The following is a 16743-nucleotide window of genomic DNA, read 5'->3' on the forward strand; positions in this document are numbered from 1 at the left end:
TGAATTTGTAGTTTTAGTTATCATCTTGCAGTTAAGCATTGTAAAATTGAGTTGCAAGTGGAAAAATGTATAACATCTGCAACACAGTATTTACTTTTGTTATAATAGATGAGTGAATGCAGAGTAGGCAGCTTGAAAGATTTTAACTGTGTGTGCAGCGAGTGCTTTTGGGAAAAATACACCAGAAAAAGATATTCTTGTTTCTACAAAGATCATTCTGGCATGAATGGTTTTCCACATTAAGGAAGTCTCGACTACTGATATAAGTTGTGGATTACCATCTAAGCATCATGCGACATTTGTATTCAACCGGCCAGGTTCAGAAGTCTGGTGTATGAGTGCTGCAGGCTCTAATTTGAAGTAACAAATATCATTGAAGTGCCTATTATTGCAGTTTCGCCTGAACATCATCAGGTCGTTCATTAAGCATTCCTATGCAGTACTGTTACTGTTGATGAGTTATGATGCCTTTATCGTTAACTTCCTAAGAAGAAATGAAAGGCTGAGCCCTACCAAAAGACGTAAACTCGAGCAAAGAGTAGTGTGATAATATTTTCCATCTGATAGCTCCAAAAGTGTATTTTGTGCTAAGAATTCTTCCCAAAGGGCATGTCCATCACAGCTGGAATTTGTTGCCAATAATTGAGAGACATTTCATTTGCAGTGTAACAAAATCAACCGACAAAACTACATCACTTGTGCTATTGCATGATAACGCACTCTGTTGATTTGAGAAACAAAACAATCCAGGAGATTGATAGGGAAGTTATCTCTCAGCTATTTGTATTGATAGGGAAGTCATCTCTCAGGCATTTGTCACTCTGATCGTGTACTTGTAAAATTGTACCTTTTTGCTCTTGATCGATCAACCATCAAGGCAATTCATTTCTACCTGAAAATGCTCTTCAAACTACATTGGTTTAATTACATTGTTAGAACAGTTGGTTTCTACAGGTGTAGAATTTGTAAACTAATTTAGCACTGTCAGATTGTTTTAGATATTGTGAAAGAATATACTGTTGCCGATTGATTTCCCTTTGGCATTACTGGAGGTGGTTTCTTTGGCTAAAAGAATGCGTATGTTCCTCGAACATGACGGGGCTCGTGTACATTCTAGTCATCAGGTGACACATCATCAAACCTAACAAATGAAGGAAGATGGATCACTAGATATGGGCACCCGGACCTTATCCCTTATGGATTTTTGCCTGCGGGAATGGTTGAAAGGCAAAGTCTACAAAGAAAAAGTAAACCCAAGAGCTGATTTAACTGTTTGGATTATGAATAGTGCAGCCCTCATAAAAGAATGCAAGGACAACCTCAGAAGAGGTACATGTGGTGTTATCAAGAGAAGTCAAAAAGTCCATTGAAGTTGGCAGGGGGAATTTTTGAAAATCAACTTTGAACATCCTCCTTTACCTTTTCTTTGAGTTTGTTAGGGTTACATACTAACAGCTGTACCACTGTACTCAATAAAAAAGTTGACACGTTTATATGGAATTTTTTATGCAATTTGGGTATACTACCACTTGCTAAAATATCTGCTATTCCTGCTGAAACACCCTGCATATGCATATGTGTGTGGTGTCTGGCATTTCAGACATGTCTGAAAGAAAAGACACCACAAATCTGGGTTGGAACTGGTCAGACACAAATTTTCATCAGCCACCATAGCTGTATTTTAACTTCCTGTGACAGCCTGAACAACTCTCCTTCCCTCTCTCCTTCAACATTTAATTGATTAACAAGGTTGTCTGTTTCAATTTGTAGTGCCTGTTCTTTTGGACATGTCCGAAAGAATACACACACACACACACCCCACACACACACACACCCCACACACACACACACACACACACACACACACACACACACACACACACACACACACACACACACACACTCTTCTATCTTAAGTGGTATTCGGAAAATGTTTCACAACTCTGTGACAGTGACGGACTGTAGCTACATTAACCTACTCATTTCAGTAGATATAGTTGTAATTTTCTGAGCAATTCATGTTTGGAAAATTTACATTTGTGAGATGGTTACTTTATGTGTTAATTACAGTGTCATCATTCACTTTGTGCAAAACCTGCTTCTTTCTGCCAGCAATGAGTGAATGCTCACATTCTTGATTTCTCACTGGAGTGCTATTGCAACTGTAGCCAAAGATTCAAATCCCGCTGAAAAAGTATATTTCAAGTCAGATGATTTTGCTTCTCCTCTACTGTCTTTGAAAAGAGATCACAACAAAATTAAGTATAGGAATCGTACGAACCCTTGAGTTCATACTGCGGTGCTGTGCAGATGAAAAAAGTAGTTTTTGACAATTATCGGATGACAGATGGAGTTTGTCAGATTCCACTAATTATGACTGTGTTATTAATTGTTGGTTCACAGGCACTTTTCTGGCGCTTACTGTAACTATTTTTTGAATGTTGGAGCTGAAAGAATAGAAACATCAGATTTTTGCCATATGGAATATTCGAATTCACCTTAAGTGCTCATGTTTCAAGCAACAGCAGAACATCCGTCAGAAAAGCAGACAACGAGAAGCCAGTCTTCTGGTGGGTGTGCCAATGACAGTGATCTTAATAACAATATTGTACAGCAAAGGTACGTTGCCAACTGAACCACTAGAGAAGTTCCAAAATTGTGAATTACATCTGATGAATACGCTTTCAAAGTTTCAGTCCAATTAAAACACAAATAATTGTCACAGTTACTAAGTTACGTGTATTACAAGTAAATACACTCTAGCTCCTAAACCTAGTCACAGAAATGCGAATAAGACTCGCTGACATATAATGAGGATATTCCGGCCCTTGCCACTCACAACTTTTGAGACAAAGCTATAGTCACCTCCGAGGTCACTCACAGAATACATCAGCTGGTATCCTTCCTGGTAGTATAACTGAAACTTGAAAACAATGGAAAATATGTTTGGCAACTCTGTGCCGAGTTACTTCCTTGATGATATTATCGTGTGATTTAAATTGAATAATTGGAGTGATTTTCTCTTGAGATGTGATATAAGAATATCAGTTAATGCTTTTGAGTCCGTGAAAGTCTTCCCACATGGGAAATACAACTAGTCTTGTCTCTTACATCGCGATTTATCTGTCATAGCAGCTACTGTGCCAATAAGTAAGAAATATATGCCACACCTCTTCGCTAGCTCCGAGGTAAAGTGCTTGCCTACCAGGTGCAATATGCTTTCATTCACCTTTTGAGACTCGCTGAATGCCAGATTTTTAATTCTTTTGGAGCAGACCTTCAAGCAGGCAGATAGAAACTCAATAAGGGAATCTTAAGACAATGCTCAAGCAAAATTCGTCTTGCTACTTTCAGTACCCCTAAGTGTCAGAGCGAAAACCTTATGGTACTGCAAAATTCATAATGACACTTTTGTTTTCTGCCAACATATTTTTTGTTGTTGTGAATACATAATTTTATCTATGAACTGCCACATTTTCATAATACTTGAGTATGATACAGGACATGAAGTAAACACAGCCCCTTTTGAAGTCAAAAGTCAGTAATATCCTACTAATTTGTGTTAAAATAGGCATATTCATCTTACAGACACTTAATGCTTTCTTAAGATAGACTGTCATCATAACGTTTCTGTAGTAACTTGAATTTAATTTGTATTAGTACTGTGAATATTTTAATTGTATTTTCGATTAGTTTATTAAACACGGCAGTAATCATAAAAGGGAAATCAATTGGCAACAATACATTTTTTCACAGTATCTAAAACAATCTGACAGTGCTAAAGAGCATTTCCGTGTAGAAATGAATTTCCTTGACAGTTGATCAAGAGCAGAAAGGTAAAATTTTGTGAGCACACGATCAGAGTGACAACCGCCTGAGAGATGACTTCCCTATCAATACAAATGCTCGAGAGAACTTCCCTATCAATCTCCTGGATTGTTTTGTTTCTCAAATCAACAGTGTGGTTATCATGCAGTAGCATGCTTGATATAGTTTTGTTGGTCAATTTTCTTACACTGCAACCGAAAGATGCCTCAGTTATTGGCAACAAATTCCAGCTGTGATGGACACACCCTTGGGGGAAGCATTCGTAGCGCAAAATACACTTTTGGAGCTATCAGATGGAAAATACTATTTTCACACGACTCTTTGCTCGAGTTTGAGGCTTTTGGTAGCACTCAGCCTTTCATTTCTTCTTAGGAAATTAACAATAAAGGCATCGTAACTCATCAGCAGTAACAGTACTGCACTGAAATTCTCAATGAGTGACCTGATGATGTTCAAAAAGATTTTGAGCTTGCATCCAGTTGTTCTAAACTTCATTACATGATATTTCAGCTGGACAACTGCCAGCCATCTTCAGGTGAGCCGAACGAGGAACGTTCTCCGCTCCAGCTTATATAGCGCGCTGATGGTACTGCCGCGTGCGCGATACAGTCACGGAGACAGAAGGGCCACACCACCCAGCGACAGTGCCCTCGCTGGTGGAACTGCAGTACTCAGCTGCTATCGGTATTGTCGCTGGCCGCAGCTATCGAAGTCTTCTGGCGTCTTCATCTCGAGCAAATTTAGGAGATGACGAGATTCTGTGTTATTCTATTGGTAACCACTGTCATGGTTCATTAGATTTCCCGCAGTGCGTATTTCAATGGATTCTTTGATAATGGAGTCCCAGAAAGTTGTTGCTGTGGCCAAAATCATAGTTTTGTCGTACCCCATTGAATGTCCATTAGAAATAAAATGTTCTGCAACTGCAGACTTACTGGGTTGCAGTAGGCGAGTGCAACGTTCATGTTCTGCACAACGCTCTTCCACTGTCGTGTTGTCTGTCCTATATAGGCCATACCACATTGACACAGTATTTTGTAAATTCCCGCCTTCTGCAGTAACAAATCATCCTTCACCGATCCCAGCAAATCTGAAATCTTAGGTGGACGAAAAACCACTTTCACATGAAAATTATTAAGAATTCTCACCATCTTGAAGGAGATATTTCCAACGAAGGGAAGAAAAGCTGGGGACTTGGCTGGTGCGTTCTCCTCTTTATCCACTTCCTGGTTCCTGGCACTAGTTGAGAAGGCCCTGTTAATTTGCCGGGCTGAGAACTCATTGCCTCTGAACACCGTCCTCAAATGTGCAAGTTCCTTAGGCAAATTCTCTGCATCCGACACCTCATGTGCCCTGTGCACAAGGGTTTTAAGTAAACTCATGGTCTGTGATGGGTAATGTCAACTTAATGAATGCAAATACAAATCAGTGTGAGTGGGCTTACGATAGACAGAATGTCCCACCATGCCGTCACTCTTCCGTTTAACCAAAACATGCAGGAATGGAAGGCAGCCATCTATCTCTAGTTCCATAGTAAATCGAATATTCTCATGGAAGGAATTAAGATGATGAAAAATCTCCATTAACTTTTCTACCCTGTGGGCCCACACTATGAAAGTGTAATCGACGTATCTCTAAAAAACAGTTGGTTTTCTCCTCAAATCCTCCATAAAAAGGTTAGCCACCAAAGGAGACACCGTCAGACTGTTCAAAATATTCCTGGTTAAACATAAAATAAGTTGAGGAAAGAGCATGTCGAAACAGAGCAGTAATGTCCGATTCAAACTGCTGACCAATTAGAATCAAGGAATCCACAAGAGGTACTTTTGTGAAAAAGGAAACTACAGCAAAACTCACTAGAAGATCCGAACTACGTAAGTGGAGAGCCACCAGTCTGTTGATAAAATCAACAGAGTTCCATATATGATGCGAACATTTGCCAACAAATGGTCTCAGCACAGAAGCTAGATGTTTGGCTAAATCATATGTGGGTGCATCAATATTACTCACTATAGGCCAAAAAGGCAGACAACCTTTATGTACTTTAGGAAGACCATATCGTCTCAGTGGTACGCTGCCCTGTGGTCCTAACCACTTGATGGTCTCTGGAGGTAGCGAGGAAGAGTTCAAAAGTGAGGGGAGAGAGAGGGCAGAGGGGGCGGAGGGCGGACACACTGATTTTGGAGATCCATCATTATGGGCAGAAGATCAACATCTTCCCCAACAATTGTCACACTCTTCTGTGCCCTATCCAAGTATTCTACCATCTGCACTATCAGTGTGTCTCCACCATCAGCTGCTTGCTTGGAGGTGATTAACCTTCACTGGATTTTGTAATTAGCAAGATGAGTACTCTAACTTTGTTTTTTGTAGGTAGAAAATTTCTTTGTGAAACTGTTGCTAAATTTCATCTCCATATACTGCTTTTTGGTCGACCTCTTCAAATGCTCCATGGACTTTCTAGTCTTCTGTCCCGTAGAGTGCCCATCAAACAACTGTTGCATTTTGATTGTACTTACTTCATACATAACGTATATTTGAGTTACAAATTTGTTAGAGGTATGCCAACTCGACCATATTGTTGTACACAACAAAAAGCATCCATCAATCGCACATACTGCACTAATTGCAGGTGAAGTTGATAAAAAATGACTCTGCTCCCATTAACACACTGAAAGCCCCTGCTCCTGAAAGGCCTGTTCAGCTTATATCTCGCAAGTGCCAGACAGACAGCCAAGGCTGGTGTGGGTGTAAGTGAGCAAAGCTGTTCTGCACGAAACTATGCCAGCAATGTGAATAGTCTTCTTGAGCACCAACAACAAAAGACAAACTGGATGAGCACTTCACAGTACCACTGCTGAGGTAACTGGAGGAATTAGTTTGTGTATTATTTTGCACCATTATGCACCTTTACTAATGAATCTCTCTATCATATTATTGGTAATTCAATTACAGTTTTTTCAGTTGAACATTCATTGTGGATGTTCCACAGTTGCTGACACTTTGCCTGGAACTTCCATTGCCCAAGGTCCTTCACCTGGACCTTCTAGTGCCCAAGAAACACTGCCAGGCAATGGGAGGTGAGGAAAGAAACTGCACACTTACAGATACACCTTATTTCTTCATACATTGGCAGTTCACTGCACAACTTATCGTCTTGTGTATCCATATTCTACTGCTAAATGCCACCTTTCTTTTCTAGATGGAGAACCAACTTGAAGTGATGACCTATCCTGGGCTCAACATTCACTCATTTCACGACAGGTACACAGGGGCTGGGGCAAGGGGGGAGGCGCTTATGGGGGGCTATAGCCCCCTCATGTAGTATCATATTACACTGGATGAAATGACTTCAGAAATCAGCCAATATATTACTCCAACAGATTCAATCATTTTTTTTATAATTATGTAGCAATGTATTCCAAACACATTTTAACAAAAGAATGAGAGTGGCAAATAGCTTACTACCCGAACCAATAAATATCATTCAACTTAAAATAGGTGTCTATTTATTAACACAAATTTTTTACCCTGAACTCCACAATGGTTACCAAAAACTACTTTAACCAACACCAAATTTTACCGATTTGTCAGTAGAGGACCCCAACTTTCCTTTTGTTAAGCCATATTCCATTACACCAACTTCTAGACTCGCCCCTGCATGTACATTACTACATACAAATTTCATATTCATCTTTCTATTCAGTGTCATGTACCTAATATGTTCTACATAAATGTTAATGTTTCCATGAAACAAACTTTGCCATAAATTCATTCAAAACAATCTCCTAAGCATAACACACAGATTTTATATACATATTTTACGAGTTGAGACTGCAAGTGGGCATTTCTGACATTTTCGCAGAAGAGCTAAAAACTCGCTGCATCTTCAGTGTGGCCTAGCACTGATACCACAAAAATCAAACCTGACCAGTGCATTTTGTGGGAAATTTTGTTTAAATTTGTATAGAGTGATCATCTTCCAAAAACACAAAGTATTCAAGATACATGCAAAAAACTGATAAATACAGAAAACTGACATTGTATTTGCATTTTTCTTTATGAAGCCAATCTCCTATGAGGCAGAGAACATGAAATTTGGATTCAGCACCCAGAAAAATGCACAGAACTTTAGAGAAAAAAAACTTCTGCCATTTTGGTACAGAAAACTACCATTTGATTGGGCTAATATGCAATTGGGATGGTGAATTGGTTTAATTACAACCCAGAATATACCACTGACAGGCAATAAAAAGCTACAGAGATTTTCCTCAAATTGAGGTACTCATAGTAAACCCTTGACACTGGACTATGATGAGCCCAGTGGCTGCATGAAAGATGAGAACCATGTCATCTACTGACTGGGTTGGGGAGACTGAAGACTGATATCTTGTGCAAGTCTCAAGTTGCAGCAATTTCATGGAAGAAAGTACACACGACACTTGCTTTGGAGACACAAGAAGAACACTTGGCATTTATTTACTTCTGGCTGAAGCACCCTTGCTCCAACAACCAGAAAGAAGGCTTAATTAAATTGCCAGACACTGAATGTGCAATTGACCTATCAAAGCCAACTAAATAGAAAGACCACACTGAACACAATGATACTAGACATCATTGTCTCAGGAAAAATTTATTACACTGAAATAAAAGTGACGCAAATTTCAACGAACATTACGCACCAAGATAAGAAGACAAAGCCCCTGCCAAGAACTGGTCATCAACTTGCCCAATAATTTGGGTTACAAGAATTGGTGTTGTTATGTACACTTGATAGGACTTCTGTACTTTTACATTGTGTAATAGTTATTGTTACATTTATTCTGTATGAAAATAACCTTTTTTATTAACAAATTGAAAATGCTTCTTACTACAGGGGTGAAATACGCTAAGTGTTGTTGTTGTGGTCTTCAGTCCAAAGACTGGTTTGGTGCAGCTCTCCATGCTGCATGACCTCGGGAAAAATTACAGCTGTAGTTTCCCCTTGCTTTCAGCCGTTTGCAGTACCAGCACAGCAAGGCCATTTTGGTTAGTGTTACAAGGCCAGATCAGTCAATCATCCAGACTGTTGTCCCTGCAACTACTGAAAAGGCTGCTGCCCCTCTTCAGAAACCACACATTTGTCTGGCCTCTCAACAGATACCCCTCCATTGTGGTTGCACCTACGGTATGGTTATCTGTATCGCTGAGGCATGCAAGCCTCCTCACCAACGGCAAGGTCCATGGTTAATGGGGGGGGGGATACCTTAACTAACAAAAAATAATTTGTGTGTGTCTTTCTTCACTAAAGCACTTTGGGTGTGCTTCTGTAAAAGCCTCTTCCACAATGCTTTTTCCATCAACAGTTCACGTTCACAATTTGGTGCCAGTTTGCAAGGAAGGAAGATTATGTTTCAGCAGTGGATTGAACATGAGGTTATTAGAGATAGTGCATAAACTGTTTAGTGAAGAATACTCTGTGTCCTTTTTCCAAGGAGGAATCTTTTGATTGCAATAAAATCATAATGTCCTATGGGGACAAATTTTCTTCATTTGACAGAAGCACTATAATAATTTTAATTCAAGATCTTAAATAGGCTTCTTTCCAATATTGTAACTGTTATCAAAGATTGTATTTTACTGGAATTTGGGGTAGACTGTGAGATTCTAAAACCATTAGAGAACTATTATAATCCACAACTGCTGCTCATGTCATGGAGATCTCTTGCAGCTGGATCTGAGACACACATGTAGCTCAAAGGCTTCCTGGGTGTTACAGCTTCTGAACATCTGTCGTAAAGCACTGAATCTTAGTAATGTAATACACTGTCTCCAATCTACCCACTCTTACTATCTGTGATGATGAATGACAACCCACTATCCACATAATTTCTTGCAAGACAGTTGACTCTGGATACAGAGATTTTCCTCAAATTGAGGTACTCCTAGTAAACCCTTGACACTGTAATGTGATGGGCCCAGCAGCTGCATGAGCTGGCAACAACCAAATTCACTAACATCACACCTTTCATCCATACTGCATTTCATTCTGCTGCTAGCAGCCATTAAAAGATCCAACATAATCCCACTCATACTGAGTTATTCAATTTACCATGGTGACAGGACCCAATTCTCGATTCTTTCACAGAGTACATCTATTGCTCAAGTGTAGTCATTCATGTCATCTCCAGAAACTACAAGGTTTTCACACAACAACAGACAGTTTTAAATTTGAGAAATACTACTTTTCTAGTTTGCTAAATCTTGCACTTAATAATAATCTAAACTGAAACACCAAAGAAAGAAATGTAGATTTTGGCCAATTAATGAAATCAACGACAAATCTCTTTGTGGTACTATGTATTTATTCTGTATAATAGTATGTTACAGATTTGTAAAAAAAGTACTACAGCATTAACATTACAACTACTGTACAAAGAAGTATTTCATTATATAAAATGTGTTTCAAGTCTCCTGCACAAAAGCCAACAAATTACAAAGTATAAACCAATTAAACAGCTTTGATCACAAAACTGTCCTCCCATTACGTACTTTTTACTTAAAAACAACACTATACAGAAGTCGGGGTATCTGCAACGACAAAATGCACATACCTTTAACAGTGCATTTCAGAGGCAAATCCGTGTGTAATACACTCTGGCACACTATGAAGTTGAAAAAGAGGGCTTTATAAACCTGTTTCTGGTCCAGAAAGACAGACCTGTTAGTACATGAATATTTCACTGTTACTAATAGGTACTGATCCATAACCACTTCCAGAATATAATACAATCACCATCTGAGTCTTTGAAAGATGCATTATCCTGAACTAATGTCTGTATACGACAAAGGTACATGATAAATAACTGTCATGATTCCCCAACCTCCGAGTAACATCATGTAAATACCTTTGCTCAAAACTACTAATGTGCTCTTTGTACTTGCTTAGAGAGTAAAAAAAATAAAATAAATGAGGAGATCTGCTCCAGGACAGACATTCAACTATTTCATCACATAGTTTTCTCAATATTCTGGGAATCATTTGTGGGAACAGAGTAGGGTCCTGTATAATATCTGAACACCAGGCTGGATCCACGTTTAAGCTGTTTAGCTCTACTCAGATGAGACCAGCAACAAATCCATGATGTGTACAATGGCATGTGTGGTGGCCTCCCAGCTGCTAACCTAAAATTGAAAAAGGTTGTCTTTAACTGCAAAAAATTAACACACACACACACACACACACACACACACACACACCTTTATTTTTTGGCAATAATGCACAACAGGTACAAGTTACAAAACACAGCAGATACTTGTTGAGAACTGGTAATTGCATGCAAGTTACATAAAAAACTCAAAATACTGTTCTATTTGACACATCTATTCTGATAAAATACAAAAAGGAACAACTTCTGTGCGTGATAAATACTGGTATTAAAATTTACTATTGAAGAATAGATGGTACATAAAGACTACATTTGGAATTAACTGAATGTTTTCCCTCTTTTCTTTAGTGCTGTAAACCTACAACTGAAATATGGAATTGTATTGTATAATAAAGTTTTGGGAAAATTATAATGGGAAATGATAATTACACTTGGAAATCTACTATTTTTCACAAAAAACCAACAGAAGTTTCATCTATTTTAAGGAAAGTCATATACATCAGGTACTTTGAAATTTATCTCTCTTAATCTCTCTCTGTAGGTACTTAACACTCTCAGTGCCAAGCCTGTACATTTGCACAGGCCGCGTGCCCTTCCATTAGTGCCAAGCCTACAGGTTTCACGGCCAGTATATTCTGTTGATTAAAGAGCACTGTGCATCGTTTTTGCACCTCTGATTACTGATATACATTGTTTACATAGTTAGTTATCAGTTGCATGGATAGATTGCATGAACAAGCACCTTGTCTTCATAGTATTTTGTTCATTATGAGTTACCATCTTCACCTGTAGACTGAGTACATCACTGGTATTCTGTGTGTAAGAGAAATGGCATGCTGTGATTTATCTGATGATGAAACTGCTGATCTGCTGAATTATGGAAACACTGTCGATGTCCTAGATGGTGAAGGTTATGATTTGGTTGATATGGGTGTCTTTAAAGGTACATTTTTTGGTAAAATTCTACAAAAACATATATTAACAGTGCTTAGCAAAATCAGAAAAATAGCGTGTATAACTTTACAAAACTTGTAGTTTTTATGTCTTCTCCCTTTTTTAGCTGAAGCTTCAGTTGAAAGCAGTTCATCAGAAGGCTACAGTAGTTATAATGATATTATGTCAAGTACCACTGTTCCTTCCACAACAGAAATTGGTGAATGGAGTGAATGTGACACTGCTCCAGTTATAAATGTGAACACAACCCAAGAGACTAATTCATGTGGACACTGTTCGCTCGAGTTTAGCGCTTGATTGTGTTAGTACATTCATAACTGACAATGACATAATTCGCAAACAAATCTGTATACATCACAAACAATTCAAAGAAAGCATAGCAAAAATAAACTGAACCTCAGTCAGTGTACTCAGTTCCTAACAAAGGAATAAGTTGGACAGTTAGTTTGATGACAACCCCAGAAAACAAAGGATAAGATATACGTAAATACGAACAAGGAATGTGCGGAGCCTATACCAAGCTGGAGCACTGCGTCAGCTGATAACACAAGTAAGCAACTATGGTACAAAAATATTGGCTCGCCAGGAAATTAGGTGAAAGGAAAATGACACAATGAACTCCGGAAATTTCACTAGCTTTTGTAGTGGCAGGACAATGAATACCTTTGGAACAGGTTCTGTGGTCACTAAATGACTGGAACAAGCGGTGATGCACTTCGAACCAAGCAATGGATGGATGTCCGTGTTGAGATTAAAACATAATAGATGTCAGGAGCCAACATGGAGCTGATTGCAATCCAGATCATCATCTAGTGACAAATACAGATAAAGGATCTCACTACTGAGTAAACAAAAAGACCACAAACAAAAGAGATGATTAAAAATGATACCGATATGTCAAATGAACACAAAGAAAAAATGTGGAAACAATGTAAGACTGCAATCCTCAAGGCAACTGTCGAGGTTTCGGGACACATACAGGCTCAAAGGAAGACACATTGGTTTGATGATGAATGTAAGAGAAGAATTGAGGAGCATAAGACAGCACGAATGAAATTATTTCAGAGAAGAACTAGAGTCAATCTGAATGAATATAATGGGAAGCGCTGTGTTGCTAAGAGGATTTGCAGACAGAAGAAATGAACACTAGAAAGTTAGAAATTGAACAGCTAGAAGAAGAGAAGCAAATTTGTGAAACATACCAAAAGATCAAAGGAGGAAAGGCTGGGTTTCAAGCCAGGATAAATGTATTTATGAGTAATGAAGATGATTTGATAGGGGAGAGTAACAAAGGGCAGAATACTTCGATGAGTCACTGAACCCAGAAGTAGAAGAATTAGAACAAGAGGAACTGGTGGATATAACTTTTATGGTCCAGAGGTCTTAAAACCAGACCCCACACTAAAAGAATGGAAACAAGCTCTTCAGACCTTAAAAAACACGGCACTGGGAGAAGATCAGATACAGGCTAAACTTCTCAAATATGGTGGGGGGAACACTGTGGAAAGCAATACACAAACGAATACTGAGCATCTGGCAGGAGGAGAACATGCCAATGGCATGTAACATGGCTATAATGTGCCCCAAACACAAAAAAAAGGAGATTCATTAAACTGCCGTAACTATCAAGGAATCTCCCTGCTACATAGCACGTATAAAGTGTTCTCCAAGATCCTAATTAGGAGGCTTACTCCCTATGTGGAAGAGAGGTTGAAAGCTATCAGAGTATCTTTAGAAGAAGTAAGTCAACAACTGACCAGATATTCACACTGCACATAATACTTGAAAAATGCCACGAAGATCAAATAAATATACACCAGCTTTATATTGATTTTAAACAAGCCTGTGATAGCATTTCATGAGTGGCATTGTGGAATGTAATGGAAGAGGCTGAAATACCTAAGAAGCACAAACTTACTACACACATCAAAAACAGTTTTGCATTATCTTGAATCCGAGAGTTCCGGAACCTGTACAGAAAATTGGAGTAGAGATCAAAATAAACATAATTTCTGCCCTTTTTAATGCTAATGAAAACCACACTTTGCATGTTTTGCCACCATACAGTGAGACCTTCAGAGGCGGTGGTCCAGATTCCTGTACACACCAGTACCTCTAATACCCAGAATCACGTCCTCTTGCATTGATGGATGCCTGTATTTGTCGTGGCATACTACCCGCAAGTTCATCAAGGCACTGTTGGTCCAAATTGTCCCACTCCTCAACAGTGATTTGGCGTAGATCCCTCAGAGTGGTTGGTGGGTCACATCATCTATAAACAGCCATTTTCCATCCATCCCAGGCATGTTCGATAGGGTTCATGTCTGAAGAACATGCTGACCACTCTAGTCAAGCAATGTCGTTATCCTGAAGGAAGTCATTCACAAGATGTGCACGATGGGGGCGCAAATTGTCTAACATGAAGACGAATGCCTCGCCAATATGCTTCCAATGTGGTTGCACTATCTGTCGGAGGAGGGCATTCACGTATCGTACAGCCGTTATGGCCTCTTCCATGACCACCAGCAACGTACGTCATACATAATGCCATCCCAAAACAGCAGGGAACCTCCACCTTGCTGCTCTCACTTTACAGTGTGTCTAAGGAGTTCAGCCTGACCGGATTGCTTCCAAACACGTCTCTGACAATTGTCGGGTTGAAGGCATATGCAACACTAATTGGTGAGGAGAACGTGATGCCAATCCTGAGCAGTCTGTTCGGCATGTTGTTGGGTCCATCTGTACCATGCTGCATGGTGTCTTGGTTGCAAAGATGAACCTCGCCATGGACGTCGGGAGTGCAATTACGCATCACGCAACCTATTGTGCACAGTGAGTCATAACACGACATGACATGACATCCTGTGGCTGCACAAAAGAATTATTCAACATGGTGGCATTGCTGTCAGGGTTCCTCTGAGCCATAATCCATACGTAGCCGTCATCCACTGCAGTAGTAGCCTTTGGGCTGCCTGAGCGAGGCATGTCATTGACAGTTCCTGTCTCTGTATCTCCTCCATGTCCGAACATCACCACTTTCGTTCACTCCGGGACGTGTGGACACTTCCCTTGTTGACAGCCTTTCCTGGCACAAAGTAACAATGTGGACATGATTGGACTGCGGTATTGACTGTCTGGGCATTTCTGAACTACAGACAACACGAGTTGTGTGCCTCCTTCCTGGTGGAACGGCGAACTGATCAGCTGTCGGACCCCCTCTGTATAATAGGCGCAACTCATACAGAGTTCTTTACATCTTTGGGTGGGTTTAGTGACATCTCTGAACAGTCGAAGGGACTGTGTCTGTGATACAATATCCACGTTCAACGTATATCTTCACGAGTTCTGGGAACTGGGGTGATGCAAAACGCGCGGACCATGGCAAGGTGCCCTTGACTGTGCAGCTACAACATTTAGCCCTGGTCATTACGTATATATGAACTCATTCACTCTACTTATATGAATGTATGTCAATTTTATGAAAACAGTGTCACATGTAATAAATTAATTTGTCTACATAATACCAAACTTGGTTTTGTTCATAGTTGCATATTAAAGACGATGAAATGGGCATAAAACACTGTTAATTTTGTATTTATATGTTCAATATTTTCTGAGACATTAATTTTTGGACATACCTAAAATTGCCTGAATTATGCAGACATGGGCACTTATCACGCTGGTACTGTGGGTGTTAATAAACACAAACTTGAGACACGCTGACTAATAGGTGAGTGGTGAAATGTGGTATGATTCAGCAGTACACTCTTCAGTTTTCAAATGAAAATCACTTTTCTGTCACAATCCATTTTCTTCCTAAAGCATACTAGCTACTACTTCAAGACTTTCAACACCATGAAATTCAAAGCCTCTCTTCATAGCTTTGACGCAGATATTTATGTTTTTGTAGCTGTGGGATGAATGAAAATTGCTTGCAGAGATGTCTCATTTTCTGTAAATCTTCATTCAAATCTCAGTTCTAGTAATGTAAGAGCCACACAAATGTTTAAAAGAGTGTGTGTGTGTGTGTGTGTGTGTGTGTGTGTGTGTGTGTGTGTGTGTGTGTGTGTGTGTGTGTGTTTGTGTTGCAGACATTCTGAGCATTTAGAGTTAAATTTCCAGAAAATTACATATCCTTATTACTTTCACAGAAATCTCAAAGTTTCTGCCAATGCAGCTCTGATTGCAAAAAAAATCTACAAAAATTTATATTTTACTACTAGTGTGTAGAATGCAGGTCAAAATTGACAGACTAAGTCATTCACAAATGGCTCCAGATGCAAAGAATCTTGGGACACTTCGTGAATGTTGCTTGTGAGCATGTTTCTATATCTGCTTCACTCAATATGAAGACTGCTTAGAACTTTCTTGATGACTATTAAATGTTTAGAAAAGTCTACTGACCTGTATGTTTCTGACCATATTGTTTAAATGATTAATGGAAAATCTCATATAGATATGTGAAACAAATACTAACAAAGAGATAGAGGGGCTGGCCAGTACTTACCTCAGCTCAGTACAGCCGATAGATACACACAAAACAAAACCGAAAATTTATGTTCCTAGCTTTCGGAACAAATGTTCCTTCATCAGGGAGGAGAGAGGGGAAAGAAAGGGAAGAAGGGAAAGGAGATTCAGTTACTCACAACCCAGGTTATGAAGCAACAGGGAAAGGAAAATAGGGAGGGTAGCAAGGATGGAGGCATGGTTGTCAGAGGGAAGCCAAAGATATTCTACTGTAAGTACTGTGCCAGCTTCAAGCCAAAGAGGATGCATACAGAAGTAAAGAGGTATATAGTATAAAGATAAACAC

At 39.3% G+C, this 16743-nt stretch overlaps 1 protein-coding gene across 1 annotated transcript in view; it reads right to left on the reverse strand.

The window, feature by feature from the left end:
* Window positions 1-10156: 10156 nt before the first annotated feature.
* The window catches only part of LOC126173337 (mitochondrial carrier homolog 2-like), a 64331-nt gene continuing 57744 nt past the window's right edge, over window positions 10157-16743 (reverse strand). Inside the window, exon 7 of the mRNA XM_049920948.1 lies at window positions 10157-10992. Coding sequence (XP_049776905.1) covers window positions 10818-10992 — 175 coding nt within the window. The 3' untranslated portion in view covers window positions 10157-10817. The remainder of the gene's footprint in view (window positions 10993-16743) is intronic.

This window comes from Schistocerca cancellata, chromosome 1 (genome assembly GCF_023864275.1).
Source record: "Schistocerca cancellata isolate TAMUIC-IGC-003103 chromosome 1, iqSchCanc2.1, whole genome shotgun sequence".
Classification (NCBI taxonomy): Eukaryota; Metazoa; Arthropoda; class Insecta; order Orthoptera; family Acrididae; genus Schistocerca; species Schistocerca cancellata.